At 40.3% G+C, this 19837-nt stretch overlaps 8 protein-coding genes across 12 annotated transcripts in view; 5 read left to right on the forward strand and 3 right to left on the reverse strand.

Moving 5' to 3' along the window:
• Positions 1 to 19837, reverse strand: part of RpL28 (ribosomal protein L28) — a 384986-nt gene that overhangs the window by 291895 nt on the left and 73254 nt on the right. The gene's annotated exons all lie outside the window — the stretch shown is intronic.
• On the forward strand, positions 293 to 1727 carry LOC118877294 (uncharacterized). Of its 2 annotated transcripts, none has more exons than XM_070995326.1 (3): positions 293 to 431; positions 559 to 678; positions 1366 to 1727. In XM_070995326.1, exons 2-3 carry the CDS (start codon positions 580 to 582, stop codon positions 1543 to 1545), a joined length of 279 nt encoding a protein of 92 aa, XP_070851427.1. In that variant the 5' UTR covers positions 293 to 431; positions 559 to 579; the 3' UTR covers positions 1546 to 1727. The 2 variants fall into 2 exon arrangements, with proteins under 2 accessions (XP_070851427.1, XP_036671299.3); XM_036815404.3 differs by having other exon boundaries at positions 329 to 469.
• armi (probable RNA helicase armitage) lies at positions 1573 to 5676 on the forward strand. Its single transcript, XM_017077106.4, has 6 exons — positions 1573 to 2010; positions 2193 to 2621; positions 2688 to 3290; positions 3363 to 4325; positions 4397 to 5200; positions 5271 to 5676. Exons 1-6 carry the CDS (start codon positions 1573 to 1575, stop codon positions 5565 to 5567), a joined length of 3534 nt encoding a protein of 1177 aa, XP_016932595.4. The 3' UTR covers positions 5568 to 5676.
• Positions 6089 to 8124, forward strand: CycJ (Cyclin J). 2 transcript variants are annotated; one of them, XM_036815310.3, is made up of 4 exons: positions 6089 to 6254; positions 6317 to 6503; positions 6887 to 7309; positions 7373 to 8124. In XM_036815310.3, the coding sequence occupies exons 1-4, from the start codon at positions 6168 to 6170 to the stop codon at positions 7846 to 7848; spliced, it is 1173 nt and encodes a 390-aa protein (XP_036671205.3). In that variant the 5' UTR covers positions 6089 to 6167; the 3' UTR covers positions 7849 to 8124. The 2 variants fall into 2 exon arrangements, with proteins under 2 accessions (XP_036671205.3, XP_065720139.2); XM_065864067.2 differs by having other exon boundaries at positions 7380 to 7616.
• Positions 7979 to 11536, reverse strand: LOC108011872 (solute carrier family 35 member C2). Its single transcript, XM_017077114.4, has 4 exons — positions 11295 to 11536; positions 10569 to 11205; positions 9425 to 9677; positions 7979 to 9365 (listed from the first exon to the last, which is right to left on the reverse strand). Exons 2-4 carry the CDS (start codon positions 11184 to 11186, stop codon positions 8815 to 8817), a joined length of 1422 nt encoding a protein of 473 aa, XP_016932603.1. The 5' UTR covers positions 11187 to 11205; positions 11295 to 11536; the 3' UTR covers positions 7979 to 8814.
• LOC108011844 (uncharacterized) lies at positions 12236 to 12776 on the reverse strand. The gene is made up of 2 exons (XM_017077083.3): positions 12578 to 12776; positions 12236 to 12507 (listed from the first exon to the last, which is right to left on the reverse strand). The coding sequence occupies exons 1-2, from the start codon at positions 12690 to 12692 to the stop codon at positions 12473 to 12475; spliced, it is 150 nt and encodes a 49-aa protein (XP_016932572.1). The 5' UTR covers positions 12693 to 12776; the 3' UTR covers positions 12236 to 12472.
• LOC136116825 (uncharacterized) lies at positions 12888 to 14086 on the forward strand. Its single transcript, XM_065864068.2, has 3 exons — positions 12888 to 13428; positions 13501 to 13739; positions 13793 to 14086. The coding sequence occupies exons 1-2, from the start codon at positions 12946 to 12948 to the stop codon at positions 13501 to 13503; spliced, it is 486 nt and encodes a 161-aa protein (XP_065720140.2). The 5' UTR covers positions 12888 to 12945; the 3' UTR covers positions 13504 to 13739; positions 13793 to 14086.
• Positions 14547 to 19837, forward strand: part of LOC108011862 (ras guanine nucleotide exchange factor B) — a 45724-nt gene continuing 40433 nt past the window's right edge. Inside the window, exon 1 of the mRNA XM_036815033.3 lies at positions 14547 to 14758. Coding sequence (XP_036670928.3) covers positions 14738 to 14758 — 21 coding nt within the window. The 5' untranslated portion in view covers positions 14547 to 14737. The remainder of the gene's footprint in view (positions 14759 to 19837) is intronic.

Raw genomic sequence — 19837 nt, forward strand, 5'->3', positions numbered from 1 at the left:
CAGAACCATTTATCTACTTGCTTTGTACACTAATTGTTCAGGCTTAAAGGGCTTAAAACCGAGAAGTTCTAACATAATCTGGTTTCTTTCGGATCTGGAGTGTACTTCTTGTTCACCTGACAGGCTAAATTATTATGCTTTTGTGACATTAAACTAAAAGATTCTCAGATTTCTTCAAAAGAATGTCCCGAAATTTCTGTGGGTTGCAAACCTGATCAAATATTCATAGTACTCTCAGCCACAGTATCGCATTGGGGTATGTGTTTAGTATTTTTTTTAAAGCCTCATGGGTATTTTATTAATACCCCCCATGCGGTCACACATAAATTCCTTCTCTAAAAAAGTTCGCAAGACGCTTTTTGCCCGGTATTTTGATCCAGAGTTTTTCGAGTTTGTGACTATTTGCTGTCAGAATTGCTACAATTTGTCTGGTAATTAATCCACTAATTTAAGAGCATTAAGAATCTTTGTAAGTACACGGAAATAATGAAGAGCCGGCTGTAAATATTTAAAAAGCCGGTTGCGAACTGAAGGAATTCCCTATTCTTGGACTTCCAGATTGACATCCTAGAAAATTGGATGATGTCTAGCGAAGCTTCCGGAAGTATTACGATCAAAGAAGAAGCATCCACAAGCAGTACGGCTGGCAATATTCCCGTAGAATCCGGCGAAACAAAGGTTTGTGTTTGTTTTGGCAATCCGTGTTTGAATGTGTGAGAGCGAAAGGGACGGATGTAGTGCAGGATAACTGTAAAAACTGTTGCTCTCCGTTAGCATGGAAACATGTGGTTTTTGGTTCATTCAAAAAATTTCTTGCTTTGTTTAAAAATTACACTGAAAATTTAGAATCAAAACCGGAATATATCTCAAATTTGAATATTAAAACTAAAATAGTATTTAATTTAGTCACAACATTTAGCTAGCTCAAAAAATTTTTAAACGTAAAATTATATTAAAAAATATTACGATTAATGCAGTGTTAAAATTAATTACCAATAAATATTATACATATTATACTATATTGTAAAAAAAATAACAATATTTTATTTACCTAAAATACCAATAGTTTTGTAACTTCTGATAATTGTGTCCATTTCGAGTGCTTTTCTAAAAAGAGCTGACTCAACTTCAATAAACTTTTTTAAACTCTTCTAGAAGTACGAAGAACTTGTGTATACAAAACAAATTGAAAGTTCTCTTTCTTGAAGTTTATTTAAAAATAAAACAGTTTCGATATTTATATATTCCAAGAGTTGTAAGTGCATTTCTCATCTTAAAAGCACTCAAGGCTTCGTTCCTCGAAATCGTCACTCGCAACAATTTCAAATGTTTACAATAACGCTTGCCCGTATTTTCAAATTTCAGGCTAAGAAACCGGAGATCGGGGCTGACAAGGCGGAATCGCTGAGCGAAGCCGAGGGCGGGAACGCGACGGAGACGACAGAGACCCATTTGAAGCGACTGCAGAATCTGCGCAAGGAATTGAGCTACCTCAGCGAAACCGACTGGATGTACGAGAGTCTCGACAAGAAAGCAGCGCAGTAGAAACCTGATTAGAGCCATATACCAAAAATGTTTACATACGTTCGCAAGTTTTTCGCCAACCCAGACCGGGAGGCTATAATGGAGTGTTTGGATCGGGAGAATCGCTTTTTGGATCAAAAAATAATGGAAGAGAAGATGGACCGCCAGCTTCAGGGGAATCAATCCGCTATGGATGAGGTTATGAACAACCAGATGGGTGAACTTACGCAGGGACTATCTGCCATGGATATAAATAGGGAAGGAGCCTGTACCGCCAGGAAGGGAGTGATCACCAGTTTGGGCAGCGACCGTGGTGTCATCGACAAAGACGTCTTCTTCGAAAGCAAGGTGGCAGATGATATCTTCTTGGAGCTCCAGGTCGGCTGTGTGGTCGAGTATTTGACCTTCAAAAAGGGGGACACCATAAGGGTGGTCAAGGTGAAGCGCATCCTCGAGCACAACTGGGAGGATGCAAAACATAACCAGGTGGGCTCGTCCTTCATATTTGTGTTAAGTAATTTGTAGAGACCATGTTCTGTCTATAATAAAATTAATCCTACTAAACCTAACACCAAATTATTATATATAATTGAATATGTCCATGTGGGAAAAGCTATTTTAGATGAAATATACATCTTGTTCAATCAAAAAAACACAATCGTTTTCAGATCGAGGATGCTCTAGACAAGCTGAAGAATGAGAATCCCACCTGCTTCAACACCCAGCTGAGGAGCGTATTGGGCCTGATTCGCCAGCGCCTGGCATCCTCCGTAGACGTGGAGACGGAATACGGACAGCTCACCGTCGAGCTGGACAACATCGAGATGACCTTCATCCCCAAGACGGGAGATCGAGTGCGCCTGGAGTGCAACATTCAGCTGGACGATGATTTTGTAGACAAGCAGGGGGAAATCCTTCAGGTGACCAAGATGTTCCCCACACGCATCCAGCAGGCGGAAAAGTGCATCGTGGAGCGTGTCTACACCGATCTAGCTGTACTGGGTCCGGAAACCTACGTCTTAAAGTCGGACGTGCCCACCGGCGTGGATCTGCACCTGGGCGACTTTGTGCTCGCCGATCTTATTGAGTGTCAGTATGTAAGTTAACAAAGGAATATGTAATTTACAGATCTCTTCATAATGAGATTCATATTAAATTCCCAGTCTAAATTCACGAGACGCGCCATCAAGCTTACTCCGATGGAGAAGAACTTCGGTGCAACCAAGATCACTTCGCAGGGCAATTCGGGATCTTCCAGCAATCCTCAGGCTGTTACGGTGACTGGTGTAAGCCGCTTCATTACCACAGAACTCTGGCAAAAGAAGAGTGTGTCACTAAAACTGACCAACAACCTAAGCCGCAAGTTGCGCCTGGAGAGCGTTGTTGTCTCCAATGATAGTGAGTCGCAGTTAAGCGTGGTGGAACCGCTTGAATCCGTGGATATTGCCAGCGGCGCCGAAATACCGCTGGTCTTCGAGATTCACACCCAATTTCAGGGTGAAGCAACTGAAAGTTACGAGCTGAAGTTCGACCGGTTCAAGATGAAGCGCTCTTTTACTGTCATCGTCTGTGAAACCAAGGAGGAGGCCGCCGAAGCCGATAGGCGTTTGATAGCCGCTGAAACTCTCATTGCACCCGGACGTAACATCCAGCAGAGATCCAAATTCTATGCCAACCAAGTTTGGTGCAACCAAGTGGAAGTGATTCCGGGTGAACACAATGCCCCCAGGCGCAGATTTGTTGCACTGCGATTGGGTTTCTTTGAGGTAAGATTAGCTCAACATAGATGTGAACAAGTACTAACATATTTATTTTTAAAATTGTGATTTTTTTTAAAGGTTCCCGAGAAGTTGCGTCAAATTTATTTGACCGTTGAACGGAAACAGGATTTGATCGATGCCATCGAACAGCTTTACTCTTGCATCAAGGAGCCCCTGAGCATTAGGAACTATGTGCAGCGTTTCGGTCTATTCCTGCACCTCGAGGAGATTGAGTGCTTTGTGAGCTTCCGCAACTACGACAGAGACCGAGCCCATTTCCTGCGAGACGGAGAGTACCTCGCGCTGCAGATCGAGAATCTGGCCGAACGTCGTCCATCGCTGGTCGTGGGCGATACAGTCCGAGCCGTAGATCCCTGGGCGGATCCCAATTGCCGAAGTAACAAGACCTACGAGGGCGTCATTCATAAGGTGCTCTTCAATCGCGTCCTGCTCAAATTCAACGCCAGTTTCCAGGAGAAGTATAATGGCGAGGACTATCGACTTGAGTTCTATTTCTCGCGGTATTCTTTCCGCAAGCAGCACCATGCCATCTCGAAAATCGGCAGCGTCATGGGTGAGGATTTCCTGTTCCCCAGTAAGGTGACAAAGCGCGAGAATCCCCAGTTGGAGGTGCAAATGGTGGACGATGATATGTATCTGTACGACTCTAAATTGCCGTGGTATAACTCGTCTCTCAACTGCATCCAAAAGCGAGCTGTCTTCAATATCCTGCGAGGTGAAGCAGAAGACATTCCGTACGTGATCTTTGGGCCACCAGGCACTGGGAAAACCGTGACACTGGTGGAGACACTTCTGCAATTGGTCAGGAATCTTCCTGGGGCTCGAATCCTGGTCGGAACCCCTTCCAATAGCGCAGCTGATTTGGTAACCAAGAGGCTCATCGATAGCAATGTCTTACTCCAGGGAGATTTCATTCGTTTTGTGTCGCACAATCAAGTGGAGAGGGACTTAATACCTCCCGAATTGATGAGCTACTGTGCCACCTCTGACCTCGGTTCAGTGGGTACTTGCGAGGATAAAGTGAGTATAGAGATGTTCCCTTTTATCGGGTAAGGATCTAATACTTAAAAATCATAAAATTTTCGTAACAGATGATGGTAACCGAATCGGGACTGAAGCTCCGCTGCCAGGCAAAGTTCATGGGTACCCACCGAATCACCATCTCCACCTGCACTACTTTGGGCAACTTCCTGCAGATGGGATTCCCACCGGGGCATTTTACCCACGTGCTTTTCGATGAGGCGGGTCAAAGCACCGAATCAGAGACCATAGTACCCATTGTAATGTTGACGAAAAAACGCAGTCAAGTGATTTTGTCAGGTGATCCTCGCCAACTGCAGGCTATTGTCATGAACAGATTTGCGGGAAGCAGAGGATTTTCCATGTCCTTCCTAGAGAGATTGCTGGAACGTTCGCCCTATCGAAAGGATCTCCAGAGATATCCCGAAAGCTCGGGCTACAATCCCAGTGTATTGACCAAATTATTGTACAATTATCGAGCATTGCCGTCGATTATGAGTATTTATAGCAAGCTCTTCTACGACGACGAATTGATCTCGGTGGTTTCCGATAAGGATTCGAGAGAAGCTAAGCTGCTGTCCAGACTTCGATGTGTCTTCGAGCCCGAAAAGGACATGCCTCAAGCGCATGGCACCTTCTTCTATGGCATCACTGGGGAGAATAGGCAGGAGAACGATTCCCCCTCCTGGTACAATCCCCAAGAAGTCAAGGAAGTGTTCCTCATGACCATTTCCCTGTATCGCGCCAATGTGAGTCCGGAACAGATCGGAATACTCACTCCTTATATGAAGCAGGTGAAGATGCTGCGCAACATGTTTATTGGCACCGATGTGGCTATGCCGAAGATTGGTTCTGTTGAGGAGTTTCAAGGACAGGTTGGCTACAGCATGATTCTACATTGATCTGTTCTATAAATTATTTCAAAAAATATTCTATATATTCTAGGAACGAGACATTATGCTCATCTCCACGGTGCGTTCGTCGGAATCGATCCTTCGTATCGATACCCGATTATCCTTGGGCTTTGTGTGTTGCAACAAGCGGATGAACGTGGCTGTTTCCCGAGCTCGTGCCATGATGATTATTTTCGGGAATCCCCATCTTTTAGCCGTCGACGAATGCTGGCGCCAACTCATATTGTATTGTGCCCAAAATAACGCCTATTTTGGCTGTGAGTTACCACAATCTGTGGTGAATCAGGAGGATGAAGATCCAGTTCAGTTGGAAAAATTCGTGCCTTAACCAAAAATTCATTAAGTTCGTATGGACCTGACAAAATATATTCTCTTCATGCAGGGTTTTACTTTAGACAATAAACGTATTCCAAATGAGTTGGAAAGAACTGCGAAAACTGCTTTATTTCCTTTGAAACTAATTCGTGTTCCACAAAATAAAATGTGATATAAAAATTGGCATTAGCTTTGGCTCGAAATTTCTGTTAATGTACGTAGGAATTCCAACACTTGCTGTTGTTGTGTCAAACCCATATGAGTTTCTCAAATAATTTTAAATTCAAGGACACAGGGGTGCCATAGAAGTCTTAAGAAATGAAGTTAAAAATACTGATTTCTAATGACAATCGTATAATAAGTGGAAAAGGCACCCTAGAAATTAAGTTACGTCCGGGCTGTCAAATAATTCAATTCTAACCGTTCTTGGAAAAAGAGATTTCTTTTAACCAATCTGGCAACGTAGGTCGCTTAGCCTGGCGGGATGTTGACAAACACTGGCTGTAACCGTTATCCCGCCATATTTTTAGCTTTTCTGTTTTGATTATCACGTCGTATAGACCAAATGATCTTCGATTTTGGATATTAAATATCTGCAGAGAGTAACGAAATTATGGACCAGAACTGGGCTGCCGAGCAGAACATCTTCGAGGTCATCCGAAAATCGGAAAAGAATCGCCACACAACGGACGTTGATACGGTGAATTTTGTCCAGGAATTGGATGGATTATGGTATTGTAGACTAAATGATCTATATTTTAGCGCCTGGCGAAGACGCACTGGCTCAGCGACTATGCTCGGGACATATTTTTGACCATGCGGGAGCAGGAACTTCGCCGCCTTCCAATGTTTTTCCTTTCGTCACAAATTGACGATCGCCAGAAACTGCTGCAGTTCCTCCAACTGGTGGCCCGAACCCACAAACTGGGTCGCTGTGCACTGCACTTGGGTGAGCACTGTACTGTAGAGCTTTCCTAATCGGATCTAGCAAAGAAATTTACGGAATGAAACTACTTTAAGAACAAAGTAACACCATCAGTGAAAGATTCTCATTATGACAGCCCAAAGACCTCTATAAACTAAACCTAAAAGCTTTATCCTCTTCAAGAGAATTTAAATTTAAGTACTTGAGACATCAGCTAGCTAGAAAGCTCAAATTAATAGGAATCCACCAAAAATTCCATCAGAAGTAGAAATTTCATAAAAAAAATCCTGGGTATAGGAAATCATATCCTACACACTTTTAATGTAATTCAATTTAACTACTCCAGGAATTAACTACTGTCTAAACAAAAATGTTTTCAAAATCACTTAAAACTCTATCAATTTCAGCCGTTTACTACCTGGATCGCTTCCTTGACTACTACAGAGTCCGACCGGACAAGCTTTTCATGGTGTCCATCACCTGTCTTCACTTGGCAGCTCAGATCGAAAACACCGATGCATTTATACCGCGCTTCAGCGAGTTAAACCAATTGGTCAGGAATGTTTACACACTATCCGAATACAAGGTTGTGGAAAGGAAGCTGCTGTGCTTCCTTAACTTCGAGCTAGTGCGTCCCACAACGGCCAGTTTTGCGGAGCTGTTCGCGTGCAGCTTCCTCACCCGCTGCGACTTTGCGGCCTACACCGAGATGTTGGATGAATGCGAGAGGGAACATAATATCCAGGCATTTCCACGTTACGGAAGCTTCGAACAAATGCTGGGTAGTTTGGGGCAGCAACTGGTTAGCATGGCGGACTACACATTGAGCAGTGAGTGTGGATAAGTTACAGATGATCCCTAGAGATTTTAATGACGAAAGTATACCCTCTCAGTTTACAGCTTTTCCAATGATTCACCCTCGCTTTTGGCCGCCGCCTGCATTGCTGCGGTTCGACAGGTCAGCGGGGTTAAGCGCTGGTCGCAGTACCTCATTGAACTGACCTCCTACACCGAGGCCCATGTGGAACCCTACATGGACGTGCTCACCGACTACTTTTACTATCAGGATATTCAGCATGCCTGGGAGTTTCCCTTCGGTCAGAACAACCCGAAATTATCCAGTCCCGATTCTGGCTTTGAGGAGTCGCTGACTGAAAACACACAGCTTGTGGTCTCTGATGAAGTGGTCACCGTGGAGGTGGAGACCTACAACATTATCACCGTGCAGCTGCAGAACACAGCTCCGGAGTCTACGAAATCTCTTCCCGAAATACAATCGCATCTTAAGCGCCCACGCTTTGAAGATAATACAGATTCCCCTCATCCATTTAAGCAAGCCAGATTCGAAAACGAACCCAAAGATTTGTAACACAAAAAATAGTTAGAACTATTACAATTTGAAAGAAATCGAAATAGTTTCAAGGTTCCCAAGAAATCCTTAACGTAGATATCACCCTGTTCAATTGAGTTGAACACGCGGCATATCGAAATCGTATTAATCTGCTTTAATATATATGTATTTAATATATATATTTGAAATTATCTTATAAACTTATGAATACAAAATGTCAAAAACTCAACAAAAAAGAAGCATTATCAACTAAAAACAACAAAGACATTATTTATAATTTGGTAAACAAAACAATGGCCCTTGTTTAATTTTATCAGACATTTTCGGGAGCGGTCAAATTCAAAATCTCTTAAAACTAAATGAATTTACAATTAAATTTGGAGTGTCAAATTAGAGCTGCCAATTAAGGAACAATTAAAGGTCATTAAGGCTTTCTTATTTCTTATTTTTACATAGTTATTAGGACTTAAGAGTGAGTTTTTACGAAAGAAATACGAGATAGTGTTGGGACTTGAAGTTAACTTTGGACAATATAATACGTTTTTTACAATATCTTAAATTAATCAAATGGTAGAAATGCAGAGTAAGATGTTGCCTGGCTTCAAATTGTCCGTTAGTGATTAAATTCATAAAAAATGTTCAATTAAATGCGCACATGTTGTAATATTGTCCAAAGATTACTTTTCGTCCCTAAGGTTTCGGAACCAACTCAATTAAGACTGTTATTCATACCAGGATAGCACACACACTTCAATTTTATATATCTCATAAATCTAGCCTAGCTGCTGAATGCACAAAGCGGAATGCATCGGGGAAAACGGGGAATCTGTGTCGGAAGGAATGGGAAGTTTCGATCTAACTATCTTACTAAAACCTGCATTGCTATCCCAGTGCTGTAAGTAGTTTCGTGGGGAATGGGGCGTGTAAACAAAAAAGTCGTTTGAATTTACAACATTTACAGGACGTCTGTACAAGGATCAGCTTTCATCGCTGCATGTCGCGTCGTTTCAATACATCGAAGATCACATCGGAGGCGTTCTGTTTGTTGCTGGGATCATGGCCCGACTCATCCTCCGAATCGGTTTGCTCCAGCAATGGCACCGTCAGCGTGGAATGCGATTTCACGTGCACACCCGCAATGGCACTGCCCTCGTTGAATTTGTACTCGCCCGGCGACGACTCCTCCTGGTCGTTGTCGAATTCTAAATCCTTCTGCTGCCTCTGCGACTCCTTCATACTGGTGTACTTGTGCAGGAGGTGGCAAACAATGCCCGCCAGGCAAATGACCAAACCAATGTAGTTAATAACGCTCAACTGGTCCTTTTTCAGGGTCACAGCCAGGGCCAACTGGCAGATGTCCTTGAAGATCCCGGCTATCGAGAGGGTGAGACTGGAGGTCTTACACAGCACCAGGAACTCGCTAAACTCCATGAGAAAGGCCAGCAAGGCTCCTGCTGATATCTTCGCAATGGCCCAGCTTATCTCATTGGATGTATGGCTATGGAGATCTTCAAGAACCGCGATAAGGTTACCACCTGTAATAGAATGGGAGTTATTTTAAGCCCACTAAGCAATTGAAGTAAACCAAACCCACCTTCTATGCCAAAAACCAGGGGCACCAGCGAGGCAATCATCCACGGCTGCATGTAGTATATCATGTCTATGGGGTTGTGCAATCCCAGCTTGGATTTCTGCATTATGAACTGTGCGAAACTCCATCGCAATCCGCTGCTTAGCGAGGCGAAGAGGATGAAGAAGAAGCCCAGGGCATTGAACTGCGTGGACTTGTAGGTGAACATCACAAGGCCCGTGCCTATCAGGCCCACAATCGACACCAGATACCAGCTCTGAAAGTAAATAATGCCATTAATGCACAATCTATATGGGGGAGTTAAATATTTGCTAGAACGCATTTGCAACAAAATTTAAAAATGAAAAAAAAAACATTTATATACTCCCAAAATGTACTCCATTTAACTGAAGGACCCTAAATCAAAGCCATTAAAAGCTATATTTACTCTTTTTATACCATCCAGCTGATAAACATCTGCAATCAAAATAATAGCAACATCACCTCAGTGAAATATCCTTATCTACAAGTAAAAATGACTAGTTATATTCGAACATGAAGTTACTCACAATTAACTGATAATATTTCAACATTTGCAATAAACAAAAATGTATTTTTAGATATTGCTTTTTATCTATTAGTTTTTCTTCTTATCGTATCGTTGTCAGAGAATAATAATATATCGTTAATTAAAATTGTTCTGATTTAAGAAAGTACAAATATAGACATAATGGAAATTTAGTTGATTAAAAATTCAACTACTGTATAGAGTTTGTGATCTATTGGAAATTTGTTTCATTTTTTCAGGTTTATCAATTTAACTAGAAATAACTAGTTTAAGATTAAGAAGTTCTGAGTGTTGAAACTTCTTGGTGGTAAAAGAGATATAACAATAATCAACTGTATTCCTTACAACTCGTTGTGATAAAGAGCTTAAAAAGAGGTGTAGTTTTATCAGTTCTTTGTAGATAAGACGAAATTTCATGAACTTTTGGAAGCTTTCAAAATAATTGTATAGATAACCTTGAAGGTAATTGAATATACAGAAAAACTTCAGAACGTGAGTTGACATATAATTATTTCTGTAACTGAGAGTTCCCTGACTGTAAAACCACCTCCCCCTTAGTTTAGTTAGCTTCTATAATTTCTAGTTTTCCAGTTTCCTCACCTTCTTTTCCAGTCCCAAAGCGATGGCGAACAGTAGGATAAAGACGATGGTCGAGGACTTGGTCATGGTGTACAGTGAGATGGGAACCAGGGCCAACCCCCAGTTGGAGAACCCTATATCGATGGCACTGGCCACGCCCGTGGGGGCCATCTTTCGCAGGGCCACGCGCCAATCCAGCTGTACCCTCGACCTGCCCATTCGCAGCCTGTAGATCCTGCGCGCCAGGGCAGCCAGCAGGAACTTCACGACCAGATGATAGGTCACGATGGCCAGGGGAAAGGGCATCTGCCGGTTGATGTCCGTTTGGTAGAAGGTCAGCGATATGGAGAGCGTTAGATACAAAAAGATAATGGCCAGTGTGCCCACGGCCATCTGCATCATCATGTTCTCCTCCTGGGCCAACGTGGCCGTCTCCGCAGCTCCACGGGACTCGCCAGATCCCGACTTTCCGCTGGCGTACTTGAAGTTGCTCTGACGCAAACGATGGCCATTGTTCAGCTGCGTTTTCTGGGCCAAACTGAGCTCGATCTCCTCGTCTTCCGCATCGCTGGCATTTCCGTTTCCAGCACCCGCCTCACCACCACTGGAGTTCAGCCGCTCGTACTTGGCCGCCACCATTATATATTATCGGGAGTACCTGGTAAACAAGATATAGACCACATAGTAACGTGTGAAATGGAGTAATATTGGTTAAATGCGGGGGCAGCGCAACGCGGCAAAACTTACTTCTTTCGTTATCTTGAAGTCTACGTCCATATGTATCCAATATGTTCCGGGTATTTTGCCACTTTTCCGCTATCTGCTACGTTTCTATATGCGTATATAAGTTCCGAGTCGGTCGTGCAATAATGGAAATGACTTTAATGGGTTTTTACGCTGCCATTTCGACCAAAACTTCTGTTTTTCGATTTCGTTTCTGCCAACTGTTTATACACAGGCAGTGCTGCCCGGCTGGCTAGTTTCCCGCTGGAAGTGATTGGCGGGGGAGGTCTGGCATAGCAGTTTTGGCCAAAGTGCCAGCTCTGGCAGCGCTGGGTGGGCGGTATCGATTGCCAACTAACGATAAAAATGCGGGGCTGCAAGCTCGATCCGATAACCTTAGCGCCCATTTTAAAATGACTGTAAACAGGAAAATTATTTGTAATCAGGGCCCAAATTACATGCATTCTGAAAATTTGAAACTGATCAGAGCTCGGGGCTGATAGGAAGTTTATCCAAACACAGATTGACAAGAGATTGGTGCTAATTTTTCGGAAGTTTATCCAAACAAAGTTAAAAAGCGACGAAGATATGGTGCTAATTGTTTGTTTATGGGGTTTTATTGTATTTAACCCAGCGGTCGGCATGGAATAAAATGACATTTTGCCTTTTATTTGTGTGAGTAATTTACACAATTTACAAGAAGCAAAGCAGAACTATTCCCAATGAACGCTTTTTGGGACGCTACCGACCGCTGATTAATCCCCAGATGGTATTTGTATGTTAAATGACGCTAATCAGCTGAATGATCAAATCAAATCTCGTATCAAGAAAGTTTTTAACTTTATAAAGCCAACATAAATAATAAGGTATGATATATAAGGAACAAAATAAGAATAATTAGTCTTCTTATAATATTATCTCGAAAATTAGAGAAAATGATTTTGTATTTCTTGTTTTTTATTCACTCTCTACATTTGTAAACACTTTCTTTTCAGAAACGACATCAATATATTCCAAACTTTAAAAATGCCTCGATTTAAACTTTAAACACATTACAAATTAGCCAAAGTGCTTTTAAATAAATGCATTTTGCGTGCAGGTTTGGGATTTCACTACAATTGCTTGAACAACTAGATAATGATATACATAAGTAAACTGCTAATAGTTATCTTTGAACTTTTTTCATGTAGTTAACTTTACGCCTATGCCGTGTTTAAATGCTGCAGGACCACAGGAGCTGTTGAAAATAAAGAAAACAAATAATAAATATTGGTAAATGGAACATTTTACATAAGAAGTGTACGTACCCAGGCGAACAACCGCGATTATGGTGCCAAATAGGATGAAATTGAAGCGGACTTCGGAGGACACGCGCTTCTGCTCCTCGGCGGGATCGGGTTGCGATTGTTGCAGGCGGAACATCTTTGTTTATTATGTTATTTACTTATTTAAAAAAACGTGCGGCCCAAAATGCAAAAACTGTTTAAGAGTGACCGTTGATGGATTGCTGTTAAAATACCTGTTATTACATTTTGCCAGTTAGTGCTATGAGGTGTCAAAACATCGATGAAAACATCGATGCATCGATGTTTTTGAAATTTTCGATGTTTTTTTTCAACCATCGATGTTTCACTACGTTATAAGTACGCAAAGCATTTTAGCTGCTCAGCCCTAAATGAAAATATCTGTTACGTCCTACCTGTCAGAAGACTTGGACTTCTTGCGGCGCTTCTTCTTGCGCTTGCGCTTGCGGCTTGTGGAGGAACTTTCCTCCTCCTCTGCGTCCTCCGAAGAATACATCCTTTGGCGCTTCTTCTTCTTGCGCCTGTGGCTTGTGGATGGTGCCTCCTCCAATGGTGCCTCCTCCAATGGTGCCTCCTCCAATGGTGCCTCCTCCGATGATGCATCCTCCTCTGAGTCCGCCTCGATAATTATTTTCTTCATTTTTTCGCTGAACAAGAGTTTCATGAATTCTTCGTTTTCCTCTTCCGAAGAATCTTCGAATTCCTTTTTCGGCCGACTCGCCATTGCTCGTTTAGAAAAAATCACAAGTCAGCAGCAGCTCCGATTTGTTAATATCAATTGTCGAACTGAATTGTCAGACGTAATATTTTTCAGGAACTCTCGTTTCACTATTAAGAAAAAAGGCAAAGGAAAGGTACGTAAAAGAGCAGATTTTTTTAAATTTTTTCTATTATAATATTAAAGTTCTTCTTTTGCTGTTTTTCAGTAATAGAACATTCAATTGGTGGTGCAGGCGACGGCGTTAAGATGGACAAATTCTTGATGCGTAAGTATTTTTAAAAGCAACTTACACTTAGTGCAAAACCATCGGACTATTTCACTTGCTTGAAAGCAAAATTGCAAGCGAAAAATAGCACGGCGCGCTCCGAAGCCATAGTTATGCTCAGGCAGCATATTGAAACTTCAAATGAGGCCGAAGTGTGCGAGCCGTTGCAATATTGAAAGGTAAGTTTTTAAATTGTTTTGTCATTATTTTTATTAATTTATTATACTTTCAGGAATCGTCGAACAGTATGACGCCCTTTAAAGAAGTGGTCAAAAAATTTATATGTATCCCTGCCACTTCCTGCGAGTCAGAAAGAGCCTTCAGCAAGGCGGGGCAAATTATTTCTGACCGCAGGACGCGCCTAAAGCCTGACGTCGTCGACAAACTTATGTTTATTAACAAAAATTATAGTTTTCTTAAAAATGTTTAATTTAGTTATAAGAAATGATCTCCGAAATGATCTCTCTCTCATTCTAAAACACCAAGTGAATAAATGTTTTGTTTTCTATTTTTAATACAACCACAAGTGTGCATTTTAATAATTTAAAATATTTAGGTAATTCTTAAATAGTCGGGCCGGAACGACCCGACTAATTAACAAAAATCCGTATTTAGAGGGCGATGAATCAAGAATTTAGGTGTAAAAATTATTTTGGGGACGCGCTTAGTTTAGCCAGAAGAAATTTTTAAAGTTTTGGGTGAAAAACATCGAAAACATCGATGTCTCAATACATCGATGTTTTGACACCTATATAGTGCTAGTTAACAAAATGTTAAATCTAACATAGCGCAGTTTTTGGCCGAACCAATTTATCAAAGCTTTTCACCTTTCCAAAAATACTTTCCCAAACACACTTTTGGTATATTTTCCAAGCGGCATGGTCACTCTGATTTTAAGGATAAAAATCCGTGAGTATCCTGCTCGCCAAAAAGGATTTTTAGTTGATTTCAGCAGTAGCAACTCGTCGGATTCGTTGCGCGTTTAAATTTCGCGAATTTACCCCCAACGCACGTACAACTAAAATCAAACCAGAAGAAAAAAAAACAAATAAAATGCGGTGCGTTTTAAAGAAATAAATTTTCGAAACGTTTTTTGAAACAAAAAGTGCAGTTAGCACAACGACAAAGTGAGAGAAATATCTAGGAGTGCAGTAAATAAAATAAAACACACATCAAAATGTCGACAGTTGTGGAACAGGTGAGAGGAGTGAAAATAATGCTAATCAAATATCGAGGGGATACTTTATAGGAATTCTTTAACTTAGCGAGCTTATATAAACGGAGATTATCAGCTATTAAGCGAAATGTTACGGTAATTCGCCTACAGGACCGCCGACTGCGTAACATTCAGTGTCAGTGTCTGCCAGTCTGCGAAAGTGTGTGCGTGTGTGTCTTGATTAGGGTGGCTCAGTTTCAAAGGACGACCGAGTGAATAGATAAATTGCAAGGGGGAGTGTACTCTAAGGGCGAATCTTGAATATATTAAAGAAGAAAGATTTATACTTTGTAAAAAATTAATTAATCCTGAAACCTATTTCAAATAAGGTATTTTTAAGGGTTATATAATTTCCCAAGGACTATAAGCAATAGATTTTGTAAATAAAAAAAAGTTTAAAAAAAATGCAATTGGATTTAGATAGGCCGAACGATATCTTGAAATGAAAGTATTAAAATATTATTTCATAATTGGAACATCAATATTATTTATTTTATTTAAAAGAGGCGCAAAAGACTTTTTTCAAGACTTTTAAAAATTCCCATGGGTTTTGCTTTAAAAACAAATCTCTCCGAATCTAACAAATATTTCGAGTCACCCTAATTTGCAGGATACTCCCGCCTTTGTGACTTGGTATGCGTGCCTGTCGGTGTTTGGTTGTTTTTGCATTTCCATGGCAACGTAACGGCAACTTCCTGAACGCCCGCCGCTTTCGATTTGACAGTAAAATTCGATTAATTTCTAATCGGCAGAAATCAGTGTGACAAGTGCAGACGACTCCTGGCCAAATATAAATAGCTGCCATTTTGCAAACCAATTTCAATTCCCCACTCACCCCAACCCACACACATACCCAGATATACGAAGTACAAACACATTGGCGCGCTGTAGCATGCAAATTTGGTTTGCCGATGTCGGTGTATGGGTGAAAGTGCCCCAGTGTCGGTGATTTGACATTTTGTTGCACAAAATCCTTCATCCTTCAGCCATCAACCAATGCCGAGCGCCTTGGGCGATTTTCAAGTGCAGTAACACTCCCCAATCGACTCGACTTGACGTCATAAATGCATAATGAAGAGCTCGCTAGTTTGAGTACAGTGGAGCTTCGAGTTTTGCTACTGAGGGAATTTTTTGGAATTTAGATATACCAAAAATATGACCCAGTCCTTATTTCCTTATAAAATGTTTTCAATTTCTTGCTGTGATAGAACCTGTTGAGAATTATAGTATCATAGAGTTGGAATTTGGTTTTTCTTTGAAACAAATTGTAACCTATATTGAATATACTAAATATATGAGTCAGTCCTTATTTCCAGATAAACTGTTTTTTTTATTTCTTGCTGTGATAGAACCTGTTGAGAATTTTAGTAACATAGAGTTGGAATTTGGTTTTTCTTTGAAACAAAGTGTAACCTATATTACAAAACGCTCATTAAAAATATTTAATTAAGATAAGATAAATAAATTAATACGGCATGAAAAATTATACAACAGTAATGTTACTCAGTTTACAAAAAAAGTCGACAAAGCCATCTTCTCAAATTACTTTTAGAAATATTTATTCATTCAATTCCGAATAAATTCTCTCAATTTCTAAATAAATCGACCAATTAGTCAATGTGTTTTTATTTTGTTTTTTTTTTTTCAAATGGAGAGTGAAAAGCATAAACAAGGTATTAATTTATTGAATACAATTTTATTTGGCCCGCTTTGACCCAAATTGCTATTGACTTTCATTTAGTGAAATGGCAAATGCCATTCGGCTTTATTATTTCAATTTCGTTTGAATGCATTTGGCATTTTTATTAAAGAAATATTCTAGTCATAAAATTCAAAGTCAAAGAGAAATTTAGAATACTAATTAAAAATATTGAAATAGATTTTATTATGCAGCTAATAAAAAAGTGTTTGTTTTATAAACTCTTAGATCCCTTTATTCCCGTTAGCTAGGAATCATTGGTAAATTAAGCTTAACCTAAGCTGATTTAAAGATTTCCTGGTAGCACGTTCAACTTTTCCAATTTCATTTAATTCCCCGCTACTGCGGCTTTAATCAATTCCCCCCAGCTGGGACCAAGTAAAACTTAATATTTTCCTGCTGGAATTTCCCAGACTCCTGTGTTCTCCTTGATTTTCATCCTGTCAAGTCAAAGTCAGTGGAACTTTTGTTGCATACTTTTCTGGGTGCGCATGTAGCGCGAGTCATTACGTTTTATAGACTTTATAAGAAGTTTCGTTTATGCAGTTTGCTCAAAACTTTTCCACCTAGGTAAAATGCACATGAATGCGTGTGTATCTTTGGCTTTTTGTTCAGCTCGGAATTGTGGCGGCAAGATAAACATTTCGCCGCGTTTCCCTCTTTTATGGCCGGCCATTAAGTTTTTGATGCCAACGCTGATGGATGTATGTAAAGTGGAAAATCGCTGCGATTTTTCATGACGATGGCAAATGCCGAAGTCATAAATTTAATTCTCAGGAAAGGTTCTTACAAAATCAAGCAAATTATGCTTGCATTATAAAAAGTAGAGAAACTACTAATAAGGGATTAAAAATTTGCCTAATATCCTAGCAGGGCATAAGAAAGAAAAGAGAAAAGTTAAGGCAACCCAAAAAAGAGGAAAAATAAGTTTTGACAAAGCACTTTAAAATGATTAAGTAGTGGCAAAAAGTTTTTAGTTACAAAACTAATTTTTAAAAGCTTTTAGGCATTTCGGTTATGTTTTAGGAAGAAACAACTAAGGGAAATGAACAATCTTAGTTCCTAAAAATTCAGATACAATATAAAACATGTATAGCCTTAGGAAAACAAGTAAGTTAAGTAAACATCCCATTTTGGCTCACTATTCTTGATATCTCCTTTTATTCCTTCAGCCTTTGAAACCTGAACCTATAATAAAATATTTCAATGGTTGATGCTTTAATTTATGCGGTCATAAAGGCCAAGCGCCTGATGTACATATATATACATAAATACATAAAAGTAGCTATCCCGTCAAGTGCAACACATAGGCTAACTATGCGCCCCCTTTTAGACCCCCTTTGTCAGCCCCTTTGTTACGTGGCTTCTTCACCCCACTTTCCACCCCCAATTTTCTTTTTTTTTCCATCTGTTTGTGTGTGCGCCATTTTGTCAGAGCATAAATTACAACTTCAGGTGTAGTTTTGCAGGAGGAGAAAGGTGAAAGCACTACCGTCTGTTGCTGCTGTCAGTGTCGCCGGTTCTTGTTGTTGTTGTTATTGTTGTTGCTTACATAATGTTAATGATGCTGCCCCAGCCGGCAAAACGGAAAATGGGTGGAAAACCAGGAGAGAAAGCTTGGGAAAATCGGTGGAAAGGGCGCACTCGTTTCATGCTCTCCACCAAAAACAAAAGTCAAAAGAGGAGCAGGATCTGCCGCTTGTGACCTACGTGTGTACAATGGCCTCTAGTTTACAGTACCTGCATCCTCAGGCTGTATGATGTCCTGCGTCCTTGTTATGGCCATTATGTTGGCGTTTTTACCCTTCAAATTGAGGGGTATTATGTCCAAAAAAATACTTCAATTACTATTTTTTAGGGCACTACCTATGTTTTCTTTTCTTACGGAAACAACGCAGTTGTGTCCAATTATGGTTAACAAAAAGGAGTGCTAGGGAAATAAATACCCATGTAACACGTTTGTAAAGGTTTTAATTTAATTTAAATTTTATAAGCAAGTAGTGGGGAATAAAATATAACAAAATAACAAGTACATTTTATATTCTTTTTTTAAATTAATAGTAATGCTACTTATCTGTATCAACCTAAGCCACTAGAAAACTTTAGCTTTTTTAATATTTGCAAAAGACCATTTCTGTTCTTACAGCATTTTTAAAAAGCAACATTTCTCCGAGTACACAAACATAAACTCTATTTTTTTCAAGCCACCCCATCCTCCTTAATCCATTGGCCCCCATATCCTGGAATAACATATATATAACATCTGCTGACTCATGCTTTTTTCATCTCTCTGTTTTCGCATCTCCATTTCTTTTTCATATTTGCTGTCCCCTGCATATTATTTCAATTTGGCGGTGCAACAAAAGAGTTTTCCCCAGCTTTCGCCCCGCTTTTCCGTTGTGAGTCACATGGCGTATGCGTAATGCAAGAGCAAAAAAGGCTGCATCCCAAACGCAAGTTTCCCCAAGGATAATGGAGCTCGTTATGCTTATTTGCCCGCCCACAAAACACATGCTCGCATGTGATAGAGTGTGTCGAGTGTATGTTGCAAAGGGAAATTGCCCCCGAGGTCCTGACATGCACACACCCACACAAAACGAAAGGATATCTGCAGGGTTCACGGCCCCGAGCTGACCGCCAATGGACTGCATGCCGTAAAATTGCTTGCCCTTTGTGCATCCTTGATGTGTTCATTTGTCCCGGGCACTCAAGGTCAAATCCTAGATGTTTTGATTTAATTTATTGCCGCATACATTTGAGGGCTCGTAAAAAGAGGGCAAGGAAAAGCGTTCCAATCGAAATTTATGCGGGATTAAATGGAATAATATTTTCAGATCTCACACGCTCGATTTATAAAAATGTAATGTGGGTGCGAAAAGTCAAAGGAAAAATCCAAGGAAGCTTTAGATTTTACACTAATCTATTTTTAAAAATGCCTAACTGATTTGATTTTAAATACAATTTTGTGAATGCTTCTTTTTAGTTTTCTAAAGACCATTGGGTTTGAAATATCTTGTAAAGATGTCTAAAAGTATGCAGTGAAAAACGAATGTGTTTTTAGGATATTATAGTGTAGCATACTTTTCGGTGCCTGTGTAAATGATTTCAAAACGCTAACATTTTTAAAAGGTAGTTAATTTCAATTCATGCATGACATTAAGAGTTCTTTCATTTTATTCTAATTTTATAACACTCATATATCTTAAAAGGGGGGTTTTCCCTTTTTTGTGTGGAGTTTTCCCCGTGAGGTTTTTCAGATTTTTCCGGCCCCGTTTGCACTGCGGTATCTGTTTCCTCCTGTTGCCTTCGCCACAGAAAAGGCAATATTTTGCTTGTCTGCCTCTATTTATCTTCGCCTTTGT

This window comes from Drosophila suzukii, chromosome 3, assembly GCF_043229965.1.
Source record: "Drosophila suzukii chromosome 3, CBGP_Dsuzu_IsoJpt1.0, whole genome shotgun sequence".
Lineage (NCBI taxonomy): Eukaryota > Metazoa > Arthropoda > Insecta > Diptera > Drosophilidae > Drosophila > Drosophila suzukii.